Genomic DNA, 14,335 nt, shown 5'->3' with positions numbered 1-14,335 from the left:
CCGTTGACAGCCGTTTTATCGACCAATCACGAAGCAGCAAGTAGAGCCAAAGGACTCTCCCGACCAATCAGATGTTTGTTATCAACAAGCCACGCCCTGTTCCGCGTAGCCGGCACAGAAATCGGGTTTGACAGGTTTCCAGTTAAGTTTTTTGATACCACACAGCTTCAATAAACATTCACAAAGTGTCCTAACCTGAAGTGACATCGTGACATGTGGACATCGTGAAAATGAGACAGCTGGAACAAGGACAAGCTAAATACTGACCGCTTTCTTTGCTCTGGAGTGCTGACAACTTCACTAGCAATACTTTTAGCAATGCCAAACAACAACAGCGTTACATAGTTATTGCAAGCCAGGATATTGCCGCACTCCAGCTAGTTATACCTAGCTACGTTACCAAGTTAACATCAACTTGGTTGTTACCTGAGCTGCCTGGAGAAACTTGCCCCAGGAAGGATGAGTGTAGTCCGACACCTGAGGACCTTAAGGTTGGACTGGGCGGCTGTGTCATATGCCATGACCACACTGGGAGCCAGCATGATAAACAACATATTCAGCTTCTACTATGTCAAACTATTTCTCAATAAGTACAAGATATCAGAGGGAGCATTCCACCAATCACAGGTGAATACGTTTTCTTGACTTAGTGCTGTTTTTTGCATGCAGATGTATATCAGTATACAGCCCCAGTTGCAAATCCTTTCTGACCTATTTTCAATTGAATGCAGTGCAAAGACAAGATATTTGATGCTCAAACTGATAGACTACATTGTTTTTTTGTAAACACACACTTGGTCTGAATTTGATGCCTGCAGCATGTTCCAAAAAAGTTGGGACGGGGAGACACAAAAGAACATACCAGAGGTATACAGGTTCGGTAACAGATTTAAGCATGATTTTGGGGTATGAAAGGGGCGTCCTCGAAAGGCTCAGCTGTCCACAAGTAAATAACTGTATATGGGCAAATAGTCAAACAGTTTAAAAACAATGTTTTTCAATGCACAATTGCAAAGAATTTAGGATTTCACCATCTGCAATCCAGAATACCATCAAAAGATTCAGAGAATCCGAGGGGCAAGGATGAAAACTAATATTAAACGCATGTGACCTTTGACCTCTCATGCAGCACTGCTTTAAAAACCAACATGATTGTCTAAAGGATATTACAACATGGGCTGGGCTCAGCCTTAGAGATAGGGTGAGGAGCTCGGACATCCGGGGGGAGCTCGGAGTAGAGCCGCTGCTCCTTCGCGTCGATAGGGGTCGGTTGAGGTGGTTCGGGCATCTGATCAGGATGCGTCCTGGGCGCCTCCCGCTGGAGGTGTTTCAGGCACGTCCCACTGGTAGGAGGCCCCGGGGCAGACCCAGAACATGCTGCAGGGATTACATATCTCATCTGGCCTGGGAATGCCTTGGGGTCCAGCAGGAAGAGCTGGAAAGCGTTGCTGGGGAGAGGGACGTCTGGGGTGCTTTGCTTGGCCTGCTGCCCCCGTGACCTGGCCCCAGATAAGCGGATGAAAATGGATGGATGGCTGTGCTAGGGAACACTTTGGAAAACCATTATCAGTCTATGCAATTCATCGCTGCATCTACAGATGCAAAGTGAAAGCCATACATCAACAACATCCAGTAACGCTGCTGACATCTCTGGGCCCAAGCTCATCTGAGGTGCACTAACACAAAGTGGAAAAGTGTGCACGTTTCAAATTGTTTCTGGAAATCATGGACGTCATGTCCTCTGGGTTTAAGTGGAAAAGGGCCATCCAGATTGTTAATAGTGCAAAGTTAAAAAGCCAACTTCTGTGATGGTATGGCGGTGTGTTAGCTGTTGTAACATGTGCCTAATGTACATTGGCATCATGTTGCTGCATGGAACAAGCGGGGACGTCCCTGAAAAAGATGTTGTCTGGATGTCAACATCTGCTGCTCAAAAACCCATATGTGCCTTTTAACATTCATGGGGCCTTCACAGATGTGCAAGTTACCCACGGTGTAACATGCACATTCCAAGCCACATCCTGCACGTGTTACAACAGCGTGTCTTTGTAGTGTGTGTGGTGCATTACAAAGCGCAAAATATGACAACAGAGACCCCGGACTGTTGCGCAAATAAAGTTGTATTTAAAGCTAGTGTGGGAAAAAAAAAAAAAAAAATTAGTGTCCTCAGTTCCCAAACACGTATTGACTGTTGTTAAACGTAAAGGTGATGTAACACAGTGGGAAACATGCCCCATCACAACTTTTTTTGGAAGGTGTTGCAGGCATCAAATTCAGAAAACCTTAAGATACTCAATCTGTAATCATGTTAATCAAAGAAAAGCAGCACATCTTCACATTTTAGAAGCTAGAATGGGAATATGCTTGGCCTATTTGGATGACAAATGAGTTTAATAAATAATGAGTTGTCAAAATAGTTGCTCATTAACATTCTGGAGATTGTCTTATCAATGAATTGTCTTCGCAATGCTGTCTCTGCAGGTGGTGTACATGGTGTGGAATGCAGTCAATGACCCTCTCTTTGGCTACCTGCAAGATAACTCCAAGGTGCCCTGTTGCTCTCAGCGACGTCTCTCCATCCTGTATGGCGCTCCCTTCTACTCACTGGCGTTTCTTCTAGCTTGGTTCCCATGGCGGACGTACGCCCCCGGCGACTGGCTGAGTGGCTTACACTTGGCTGTGACGCTTTGTGCTTTTGACGGCATGCTGACTTTTGTGCTGCTGGCACAATGTTCGTTGTTTGCAGAGATTTCTGGCCAACATCAGAGCCGACTAAGGCTTATAAAGTACAACCAGGTAAACACCAAACACTTCTGCCATCTGTCTTCTGTGTGCCCCTAAGCCAAAAGGGGAACTCTCTGACTATCTCTTATCCCCTCCCTTTTATTCCCCAGGTGGCTTCTCTCATTGGCTCCTCCAGCGTCCTCTTCTGTGGCGTCCTGTCCAAAAACATGGAGGACTTGGCGTCTTTCCAAGCCTTCACAGTGCTGATTGCCGTCCTGAGCTGTGGCTGCATGCTCTACACAGGCTTCCACAGTGAGAGCCGCTTTGATAGCAAAGTGTCTGAATCGGAGGCGAAGGAGTCTTCTGATCAGACCTCCCATCAGTCAGCATTTTCCTTCTCCACGTTAAAAACTTTGATTTGGCAAATTCTCAGCAACAGGGACTTCCAGCTGTTCGTGTGCATGAACTTCTTCCAGGTTTTCATGTTACACTTCTTTAATAATTTTACAATGATATTTGCTGAGCACCTGATTCCTCCAGATGTGCTTCCGTCGCTTGCCAAGAGTATCATGTATGGAGCGGGATTCATCTGTCCACAGGTATTTTCCCTCAGTGGTGTCCTTTTGTCCTGACTGTTACTTACAACACAGCTCATTAATACAGTGCTTTCTTGCAGTCCACTCTCAAACTCACTCAGATTTCAGAGCTCTGTACAAGCACCTGAATGCACCTCCAACATACCAATGCTTCTTTATATTTATGCCTTGTTCCTGACCCCTTGTCTCCATCCCAGCTGTTAGTGTTGAGCTGTCAGAGACTACTCCATGATCTTGGCTACTACAGGATCATACTTTACACTTTCTACATAGAGGCTGGAATGGCGGCTGTCATGCTCGCACTCGGTCCTCAGCACCACTATGTCCTGGCATTTTTCCTCACCGTTAACATGTAAGAGGTTAAAAGACATTCGATCCAACATCCTTTCACTTTAACACTATACAATAACACCATCTTGATTGGATTATTCATGCTCTCTCTCTCTCTCTCTCTGTATCTCCTATGCAGGGTCCTAACCCAAGCTACCTTCAGTCTTTTTAGCTTGCCTGTGGCTGACATCATTGACACAGACCTGCAGAAGTACAAGCGCAGGTAAAACAAATATGATTATCAGCACATTTCCACTAATTCCTTACATCCAAATTTACAGCACATCACCTGGTGTGTTTGCACTTTGATGCAACATTGTGTTTAAACCTGAAAAAGGGAATTTGTAACCAGTGCTAAATGCACAGCTGTATTTATTTGACTAGTGATATAATATTGTGTCATGTTTTCTTCTTTATCCCCCCTTCCACAGTTCCCCTCTCTCCTCAATGGTCTTTGGGACAAATGCTCTGTTCACTAAGCCGGCTCAGTCTCTGGCCCCCATGATAGTAGTTAATATCCTCAACCAGTTTGGATATGAACAGCTGAAGGAAGTGGGGAAGTATTCAGATCCAAGGTAAAGAGAGTTTCCTGCTTCTTCTTCACTTAACGGTCAAGTGTTGCACCATGTTGCATCGCCATGTTTTTACAGTAGCAAGTAGGTGAGCACACATTAGCAGGTGCAGGGCTAGCGGACCGTCTGCAACATACAGAACAAACAGCCTTCGAGAAGCACTGGTATGTAACATGAAACTCCCGGTCCGTTCGTTTTGGAGAGGAAGAGACATCTACGGATAGTTTGCCTCTGGGTAAAAACCTCCTGAACAAAGAATACTGAAGGAATTAAATCCTTCTAAATCTTTTAAACTGTTCTTTTATAGGTCAAAACTTGAGCCGACCCAAAAAGTCTGACCAAACAAAAGAACCACACACATGAAAACACATTTTTCTAACTCTGCACCTTACCTTTCATCCACTTCATTTTTTATAGATTGTTGACGGTAACGATTCTGTTTGGTTTTAATTCATTATGATATTTGTTGGCTTCCCTGGACTTGGAAAATAAACATCATAATTTGAGGGAAAATATCAATATTATAAGAGGTCCAGCCGGTGACGTTGACCTTTGGGTCTGCATGCCTCATAAATGGTTTATACTATATATTACTGACAATTATTTCCATGACCATGCCTTAAGTGTTCAGTTTGATGTTGTTCCCTCTACACAGCCCTTAGTTTCAATTCATGCCACTACAGTATGAAAAAAATTTTTAAGTGAATTCATTTGTGATGGGTGGAATGCAACTTTTCAGGTCAGTCTTAAGAGAAGAGTCAGGTGCCAGTATGAACACAGTAACAGGGTTTTGCTTGCTGTAACTATTCGTCCTGTTCATACTTCCAAGAGATCCCTCTCTAGTGCATTTCCAATGTAAGTGATAGGAAACAAAATCCACAGTTCTTTCTATATGTGCTAAAATACATCACCAAATTGACTTTGATTTCGTAAGTTGTCCATATTATTTGACTAACTCAAATCTCATTAAAACTTCTGATTAATTTAGGAATTCATTTCTTCACAGCCAGCATGAACAGAGGGAATAATCACAGCAAGCAGAAACTGTTTGCCATTGCCAGCTTGCCATTTTATTTTACAGCAGGCTGTAAGAAATGTATCTATCCCATAAAGGGAAACGTAAGTATTTTTTAACCTGGACCCTATTTTCTTATATTTTTGTGTCTAAGTGACAAAAAATGGGAACAACATTTCTTTTACGTTGGTCCAGTATTGAGGGAGAGGGCTGCAGCTGGCAGCAGGGAAACAGGCTAAAAGTGTTTGTTGTTATCACTGACAAGCTCAGATTATTATTATTTTAAGTGCCTGACAACAATATGGAAAGGATCCCTACAGAAACAGACCTTTTTGTTAAAGAGTACAATCCTTTATGTTTAACCAGAAGCCTAAAACCACTGTTCTCAAACCCACCAGACTCCATTTAAATAAACACTAATTTTAGCTTGTATCGAGTCAGCATATTTTCACATTTACATCACACTCACAACTGGGTGAAATACAGGTTTATTTCAACCAAACCAGAGTTGCTAATTGTTGGGAAAGTGGAAAGACGAAGAAATATGTCTTTGTTGAGTTTCATTTTGTTTTTGTCACTTTTGAATGAAGCGTGTCCTGCAGTGATAAATTTGCTATTTAATTTAATGGAGTTTGGTGGGTTTGGTGATACTGATTTCTGGGCTGTTTTTGGTCAACAAAAGGGATCTCACTCTTTAACAAAAATTACCTCTTTAGTGATCCTTTCCATAATGTTGTCAGACACTGTCAGAGTAACAATCTGAGCCTGTCAGTGGCAAAAACAAGCACTTGTAGTAGACTTAAATTAACGGTACATAATTGCCAGACGTGGTTACAGCAGCCTTTTTCGCCCCAGCTCTCTCCCTCAATACTGGACCAATTTCAAAAATTGTTCCCGTCAGTCGTGTAGACACAAAAACATGTGACAATGGGGTGCAGGTTGAAAAACACCAAAGTTATGGGAACCAACTTAGATTATGCTTTTGAAAATGAACAGTAGCAATGTACTGTAAGTGTGCAGAGCCACTAGTGTGCACCATTTTAAGTTAATTAATCTCAATAGTTTCAAGTCATAACTGCTGAGATCCCTGTGATTACAGCCGGTAGCTGTTTTATTGTAGTTATTACTCATACACTATATTACGATCAGCATTTGGATCCAAGAAGAACTACCACTACCAGTCATAGTGATGACTTCAGCTTTAACTACTGTATGGAAACGTATAATGCTCAGAAACCGTTTCTTTTCCCCATCATGTTTATCTACGAATGAATAAATGTCAGTGATTTAGAGGTGGCCTTTCATTTTAAAATTCATTGGTAATAAAGTTTCATAAACTCTGAGCTTTGGAGTCAGATAGTTATATTACATTAGCACAAGTGTGATAAACAACAACTGGAATGGTTAAAAAAAGCTAAAAGAAGGTCTTTGCTTAAAAACATTGAGAAACACATCACGTCTGCCTAACATGCTCAGATTGTAACGTATACTGTATCATTGTTATCTCATTTAGCAACCGGTCAAATGGTGATGCCTCAATTACTGTAGTCATAAACAAATCTATTTCATACCTCCTTGTTTGCAGTGCCTTGGAGAGCCTCCACAGTGTCATGTTCTACTTGGTGTGCCTGGTGCCCCTGTGTGTCGCTGGTCTGAAAGCCCTCGCTTGGAGGCCTTTTTCCATACGCAACAGTCACACCGTGGACACGAAGTACATTGACGGCTAACTGTAGTATTTCCAGCAGTCGAAGGAAACTGGTTCTTCAGATGGGATTTGGGGAACTTCTTTTTTTGCAAAGTGTGAGATTATGTTGAAAATAATGAGTACATTTTTGTATGTTTGAAGGAAATAATAATCTGTGTAAAGAGTACAGAATCTGTCCTGTCAGACACTTCCTGGATAACTGGACCTGACATAGCAGGGATCATGCTGTCTTACATTCCTTGAAATCCTCTTCTTAAACAAAATCCCAGCGTGTGTTACATGTCAGACACTTTGTCCAGTCACTAACCTCAGCAGCTAATTAGCAGGAACATCCTGTGTGACGGCTGTCCTCAGAGGGCGTGTGGAAAATCGTTCGAAGTTGCTCTTGTTTAAACATCAAAGCTGAATGTAAATTAGAGAGCTGACACAGAAGTTGTCGTGCTGCATCCTGAAACAGTCAAGCGAAACAGAGGTGATACATCCTGGCAGTGGGAATTAACAGTGGGTGTCTTTTATTAATTATAACAGTAACATCCAATTAAAGAAATAGCTGTGGCAGCTAAAGGGCAGAGCTCTTGAACCAAAACAGAAGCTGAACTTAATTAAATGACTGTCACTATCACACCATATGGTGTCAGTAAGCTAGGTACAAGATGTAGAATATTACTTGGACTTTTTAATCAACGTTTGTAGCAATATGTACAGTGCCCTCCAAAAGTATTGGAACAGTGAGGCCAATTCCTTTATTTTTGTTGTAGACTGAAAATATTTGGGTTTGACATCAAAAGATGAATATGGGACAAGAGATCAACATTTCAGCTTTTATTTCCAGGTATTTACATCTGGATCTGATACACAACTTAGAAGATAGCACCTTTTGTTTGAACCCACCCATTTTTCATGTGAGCAAAAGTATTGGAACATGTGACTGACAGGTGTGTTTTGTTGCCCAGGTGTCTCCCAATTACATTGATTATTCAAACAATAAATAGCACTGAATGTCTGAGCTCAGTTTCAGATTGGGTACGATAGGTTTTGCCTGTGCAGACTGCATTTAGAGGTGGAACCAACATGAAAACCAGAGAGCTGTCTATGGGTGAAAAAGAAGCAATTGTGAATCTGAGAGAAGATGGACAATCAATCAGAGCCATTGCACAAACATTGGCCATAGCCAGTACAACCATTTGGAATGTCCTGAAGAAGAAAGAAACCACTGGTGTACTAAGCAACAGACGTCGAACAGGTAGACCAAGGAAAACATCAGCAGTTGATGACAGAAACATTGTGAGAGCTGTAAAGAAAGACCCTAAAACAACTGTTAGTGACATCAGCAACAACCTCCAGAGGGCAGGAGTGAAGGTATCACAATCTACTGTTTGCAGAAGACTTCATGAACAAAAGTACAGAGGCTACACCAGAAGATGCAAACCACTCATTAGCAAGGCCAGGCTGGAATTTGCCAAAAGGTACAGAGATGAGCCTCAAAAATTCTGGGAAAAAGTTTTATGGACTGATGAGACAAAGATTAACCTTTTCCAAAGTGATGGAAAGGTGAAAGTTTGGAGAAAGAAAGGATCTGCTCATGATCCCAAACATACAAGCTCATCTGTGAAACACGGTGGAGGGAATGTCATGGCTTGGGCTTGCATGGCTTCTTCTGGGACGGGCTCTTTCATCTTCATTGATGATGTAACACATGGTGGCAGCAGCAAAATGAACTCAGAAGTCTACAGAAACATTTTGTCTGCTAATTTAAAGAAAGATGCAACCAAACTGATTGGGAGATCCTTCATCATGCAGCAAGATAACGACCCAAAACACACTGCCAAAACAACAAAGGAGTTCATCAGGGGCAAGAAGTGGAAGGTTTTAGACTGGCCAAGTCAGTCTCCAGACTTAAACCCAATAGAGCATGCATTTTACCTGCTGAAGAGGAGACTGAAGGGAGTAACCCCCCAAAACAAACAACTGAAAGAGACTGTGGTGAAAGCCTGGAAAAGCATCACAAAAGAAGAATGCAAAAGTTTGGTGATGTCAATGGGTCACAGGCTTGATGCAGTTGTTGAAAGCAAAGGATTTGCAACTAAATATTAAGTCTCATTCACTTTAATCTATTTTAAGTTTATATGTTCCAATACTTTTGCTCACCTAAAAATTTTGTGTTCCATTACAAATAATGCTATCTTCTAAGTTGTGTATCAGATCCAGATGTAAATACCTGGAAATAAAAGCTGAAATGTTGATCTCTTGTCTCATATTCATCTTTTGATGTCAAACCCAAATGTTTTCAGTCTACAACAAAAGTAAACGAATTGGACTCACTGTTCCAATACTTTTGGAGGGCACTGTAGCTGCTGGAGATGTGGATCAGGGCCCCGTTTCAAAAATATACCTCTTGAGCACTGCTTACTGCATCACACGTCACAAATGAGTGTCACTCAAAAATTGAAGATACCTTTGCGAGTCCTACAGCGCTCTTGTTGGGTCATGTATGTGTCGCAAGTGTGGTGTTTGTATTGATGCATGATCATGTCAAAATGAGCGAGTGGACATTATCTCATACTGCAAGCTACTAATTCAATGAAATTGGCGTCACGTTGGTTGAGCGACACCTGCTGTTGCCAGTGCACAGTCTAATTTCATCATCACATCTTTGCTGTAATGACAAAACATGGCTTTAGCTCAAGCCATACTCCACAGTACACTAAGTCACATTCTGTGTGGCCTTATGCTTTTGTTTTACTGCAAATTTTAACCTCTACTTGAGTAACATTAAAGGGATACTTCGCTGATTTTCAACCAGCCTTGTATCACAACAACAACTCAGACCAAACTCCGATCAAATGGTAAAACTCTGCATTTATCATTCATTCTCTAACTGCTTACCCTGTCGGGGGTCGTGGGGGGGCTGGAGCCTATCCCTGCTGACACTGGGCGAGAGGCAGGGTACACCCTGGACAGGACGTCAGACTATCGCAGGGCTGACACATAGAGACAGACAACCATTCACACTCACATTCGCACCTATGGACAATTTAGAGTCACCAATTAACCTGCATGTCTTTGGACTGTGGGAGGAAGCCAGAGTACCCAGAGAAAACACACGCTGACACTGCGTTGCCTATTTCTAGCCTAAAATGTTTTAGAAACATGTTTTAGCTTACTGTTTAACTCTAATTCCAGATTTGCATCATCTACAAGTGGGAGCATTTATTAGTCTGATGTGGGCGCAGTGCCTTCTGGTAGTTGTAGGTTTTCTACCGCCTGAGCAAAGGTGAATGCCACAGCACTTTTCTTTGTTTTCTCCTGTCATGTAGCACAAATTTCAAAAGCATTTACGTCTTTCTGATGCATTTTATGAAAAGACAATCTTTCCAGTGGCGAAATACTTATTTAAAGGCCCTCTTTAAATTATCTATAGTGCATGGCACAAGTGCATTTAGGGCGTGTCCAGCTACATTTTTGCTAGTTAAACAGCACACAGTCTGAGTGAAGGGTGCAAGTACATTTGCTACTTACACAGTGTGAGCACTGGCCATGAAAATGACTGCGTCACTCTGAAACTGGCACTGAACAGTTGCACTGTGTGTAGCTTTTCACTGGATGTAACATAGGATCTCAAATGTTTTGAGTCAACTTCATTGGCTTACAATCTCAAAGTGATAGTTCCGATTTTTTTAAGTGGGGTTTTATGGGGTAAATAATACATACACAGTATATTAAATACAGTAGGTGCCAGCAGGAGTCTGACATGGAAGTTAAGCAGTCTGCTGAGGAGGGGTCAAAAATCAATCAAAAATCAGCATCAGTCAAGCCAGACTCCATTGAGAAAAACAGTGATTTAACATTGATGAACACAGGAGCTGCTAATCTACCGTTGCCTCAGTCAGTTATTTTGTTTGTTGGATTGTGTGACTTCAGCATTTAAAAGGTTTAGTTCAGACTCACCAAAGTCACACAATAACACAAACTAACTAACTGATGGAGGCAGCGGTAGACCAGCAGCTTCTGTGTTCAGCGAGCTAAAATGACTGTTTTTGTCAATAGAGTCTGGTGGCGTTGACGAGAGCATAGATGGAGAACTGAAGCTGTTAATGGCTTTTCCTGACAAAAAAGCAAAGCGCTGAAAATACTCTCAACATAGTGTACACTTAAACTGACAACAATTTTTTGTCTTCTTTTTTAAGGTTGGACTTAATTTAGGTGGGCAAAAATACGTTCTGTGGCTGACCCCTCCATGTCAGACTCCAGCCTGCTTCCCCGCTTCAAAAAAATCCAAACTATCCCTTTAAAGTTACAGTAGACAGAAACAAAACAGGAGGCAGAAAGGGAATAATTCACACAGACTCTGAACTAAGGATGTTTGAGTGAATGGTATAAACACAAAACTTGATATCACAGCTTTTAATGTGTAAAGAAATGCACACAGTACATATAAACATCCACTTTGACTTTGTGTATGAGTAAATTCTAATGTTAGCTGGTGGGATTATTGCTGTGGCAATTACAGCGAACAAATATTCATGGGGGTCATTGTACAGAATATAACCTAGCCTAATGCCTTAATGTAAAGTTTTATTGTCAGCTGATGATGATTTTTCAGAACAAAAACCACTCCAGCACCAAAAATACAATCTTTCCTTGCTTGATGTGACTTTGTCTACTGTATGTATTTGTGTATTATTAGTTATTTGTAATGTGTCTCTCTTGTCATTACATTTTTTGATGAAACTTTCTTGGGGGTTTTTTGTAGAAAAAAATGTGTTTGTATATACCTATGCCCAGAATGTTGATACAAGTTTGTGCTTTCCTTATTTTTTGAGTAAAGTGTTGCTTAATAATGAGATGATTTTGACATGATATTATCAAGTTATTACCTTGAATCCTCTCCAGAGAAGTGACACTGTCCTCGAAGAAGCCTTATTTGCACTCTTGCACACTTCTGATTTCCACTTTCATTTCTGAACATGATCTTTGTACTGAAAATGTGAATCACGTGTGCTGCTTTTTACTCTCTATTCCTGAAAGTACAGCTCACGTTATTTTTCTGTCACTCTGCTTTTATGGGAGACATTAAATTGATGAATTAAAATGGTGTGACTCCGCTACATTTTTCTGTCTGTCTTCTCTGTGTAAACACTGTCCTGGTTTTGAAATGGTTGAAGATGCTCACATATTAATAACAATCAACAGAACATAAATAAAACTAGTGAGCAAGTGAGTGAGCAAGCACACAACTGACTTGCAGCCCGTTATGATTTACTCATGTCAACAGCGTCCTTCATCAGGGGTTACATGGCTGTGGAACTTCCTCTTAGTCCAAATAATGGACCTCTGAGTCTGTCATTTAATATCCTTGAATGATACTTAGACGTTTTGATAGATGTCATCAGCGGAGTTGTTGAACTCAGTGCTCGAAGCCTGCAACAAGATCAAACTCTATATAAAAAATGAGGGTAAAACATGCTGTGAAACAAGCTATGCAGAAGTTTCCTGCTTACTCAACCCGTCTGTTGATAAATCTAACCACAGTGTGCTGCAACAAGATTTACCTCAGCTTCAGGACGGTGTCTGCTGGCTGTTTTTTTGCCTCTGCCCAACTTTCCCTTACTGTTCATTTCTTGCAGCACGTCACGGAATTGTACTTTTTTCGTTGAGATTCTCTGTTTGGAAAGTTCAGAAGAAATTGGTTATTAAACAGAGATGTTCAATTCTTCTTCCTGTTTTTTTTTTTCTTTTTAAGAAAGGTCAGACAACTGCTGCTTATCACTTGGGGTGTTGCAAGAGCCTTTTCTAGCTGAATTACAGAGGCCCTGGTTCCTGTTCCTCTTTTTGCTTCTGTTGGCTTTTCCCCATTTAGTAAACACATCAAACACAAACTATAAGAGAAAATCAGAAGGTTATCTACAACCTTGTCAGTGCTATCCGTCCTTCCGCTCATCTTGCAGCCGTACTGTAACAGAGAGGAGCAGATTTCACATCAGTGCATTATCAGTTTTCAGTTTTGCTTGCACGAACTCTGATAGATCTTAACACATTACATTTAAAATAAACACGTCTAAGTAATTTACCTTCTTTAGTATAAGTGTCACTATTGCCAAGGTGTAAATGGCCAAGAGGACAAATGACAACCACAGAACAATGTCCTTCAGCATTGTTTTATCTTGTTCTGAAAACAAAAGAAAAAAAGGTCTCTCCTAATTATCTTAATCAACACATCCAAACAGTTGTGCCTCACATTTATAATCAGACTCTTACCCCTCACTACAAGAGTCGTACCCATCCCCACATGCTGGGCACCAGATGCTGAGCTTCCACTTGATGCTGCAGCACAGTGGTAGATCCCGCTGTCGTTAACTTGAAGCAATTTAATGTGTAAAGATGCTTTGTTTAAGCTGTACTTGGCAGAGTTGTTGAGGTTGAGACAAAAATGTTTGCGTTCCTTGAATACGAACCACTCATAATGAAAGTCATCGGCTACACAAGGTGATCTGACGGTGCAACGAAGATCAGCACTATGTCCTGTTTTCTTCCAGATCACCTTGTTCGGCTGTGACAAGCAGCTTTTTTCCATGCTCTCTGAAATGAATAGACAAAAAAATGTAAAAGGTAGGCTGCAACATTCAGTGTCTTCCCAAAATGTTTCAGAGAGACCACGGAGCTATTGTTGGACCAAAGCTGTGATGCCTTATATTCTTATTGCTTATGTGGAACAATGAACTTCTTCAAAACACAGGACGAATCTACATAAAGACATAACAAAGACATCTTACCTATTACAGGCAGGCAGGAGAGCAGGAGAGAACACCAAAACACCCGGTCCATGTCTGAGTTTTGACAACGTGTGAATGATCTCATTATTCCTCGCATGAGGCTGTCTAAATGGGTGACAACATGGGAAGTGGGTATACTGCACTTCCTCAACACTTAGTTCCTACTTATTTTTCTGTATTTTGCCGCTAAATGGTGATACTATGGATTTTCAAAAGCATTAGACATTTCAGTGTGTTTCTAGTAACATGACACAATAAGTGTAAATACATGAAACGCTTAAAAGTTATGAATAAAGGTCAAAATGCAGAGAGATTTGTGTCATTGTCATCAGGAAACCACAAGTAGCTTCATCATCAGCATGTTATTGCCTAATATGAATAACATTTTCTGTGAGAAGCAGCAGGACGTTTACCATCATCTCTGTGCATATAGGCAATGGAGCAATATAGGAAAGGAGGAAAATGTCTGATGTGTGGTTAGTAATACTCAGAAATAATAATTTGACTGAGAGATAAACAAGGTGAAATCATGTTGAACATACCGGGACAAAATGTTGTATTCAGTGAGATGTGGTTTGATATGCGTGTCACGGCCACATGACAAACCTGCATTGTGCACA

General features: G+C 41.2%; 2 protein-coding genes across 2 annotated transcripts; one reads left to right on the top strand and one right to left on the bottom strand.

Moving 5' to 3' along the window:
- Nucleotides 1-100: 100 nt before the first annotated feature.
- Nucleotides 101-8,673, top strand: mfsd13al (major facilitator superfamily domain containing 13a-like). The gene is made up of 7 exons (XM_033644358.2): nt 101-627; nt 2,482-2,796; nt 2,895-3,323; nt 3,518-3,672; nt 3,790-3,873; nt 4,082-4,225; nt 6,823-8,673. Exons 1-7 carry the CDS (start codon nt 460-462, stop codon nt 6,962-6,964), a joined length of 1,437 nt encoding a protein of 478 aa, XP_033500249.2. The 5' UTR covers nt 101-459; the 3' UTR covers nt 6,965-8,673.
- A 2,658-nt stretch (nt 8,674-11,331) lies between these two features.
- LOC117268023 (uncharacterized) lies at nt 11,332-13,852 on the bottom strand. Its single transcript, XM_033644170.2, has 6 exons — nt 13,716-13,852; nt 13,201-13,521; nt 13,014-13,111; nt 12,854-12,895; nt 12,495-12,605; nt 11,332-12,363 (listed from the first exon to the last, which is right to left on the bottom strand). Exons 1-6 carry the CDS (start codon nt 13,810-13,812, stop codon nt 12,310-12,312), a joined length of 723 nt encoding a protein of 240 aa, XP_033500061.2. The 5' UTR covers nt 13,813-13,852; the 3' UTR covers nt 11,332-12,309.
- Nucleotides 13,853-14,335: the final 483 nt, after the last annotated feature.

The sequence above is a fragment of the Epinephelus lanceolatus genome, chromosome 18 (assembly GCF_041903045.1).
Source record: "Epinephelus lanceolatus isolate andai-2023 chromosome 18, ASM4190304v1, whole genome shotgun sequence".
Taxonomy (NCBI): Eukaryota; Metazoa; Chordata; class Actinopteri; order Perciformes; family Serranidae; genus Epinephelus; species Epinephelus lanceolatus.
Note: the sequence above shows the minus strand (reverse complement) of the source record. Positions and strands in the feature narration are given on the sequence as shown.

What these genes read in the sequence shown, in the direction of transcription:
- mfsd13al (XM_033644358.2), top strand. Translation starts at nt 460, where the DNA reads ATGAGTGTAGTCCGACACCTGAGGACCTTAAGGTTGGACTGGGCGGCT. An exon ending in GGCTTATAAAGTACAACCAG is followed by an intron (nt 2,797 to 2,894) that starts GTAAACACCAAA and finishes TTTATTCCCCAG; the next exon opens with GTGGCTTCTCTCATTGGCTC. An exon ending in CGGGATTCATCTGTCCACAG is followed by an intron (nt 3,324 to 3,517) that starts GTATTTTCCCTC and finishes TCTCCATCCCAG; the next exon opens with CTGTTAGTGTTGAGCTGTCA.
- LOC117268023 (XM_033644170.2), bottom strand. Translation starts at nt 13,812, where the DNA reads ATGCGAGGAATAATGAGATCATTCACACGTTGTCAAAACTCAGACATG. An exon ending in CTCCTGCCTGCCTGTAATAG is followed by an intron (nt 13,522 to 13,715) that starts GTAAGATGTCTT and finishes TATTCATTTCAG; the next exon opens with AGAGCATGGAAAAAAGCTGC. An exon ending in TACGACTCTTGTAGTGAGGG is followed by an intron (nt 13,112 to 13,200) that starts GTAAGAGTCTGA and finishes TTTTGTTTTCAG; the next exon opens with AACAAGATAAAACAATGCTG.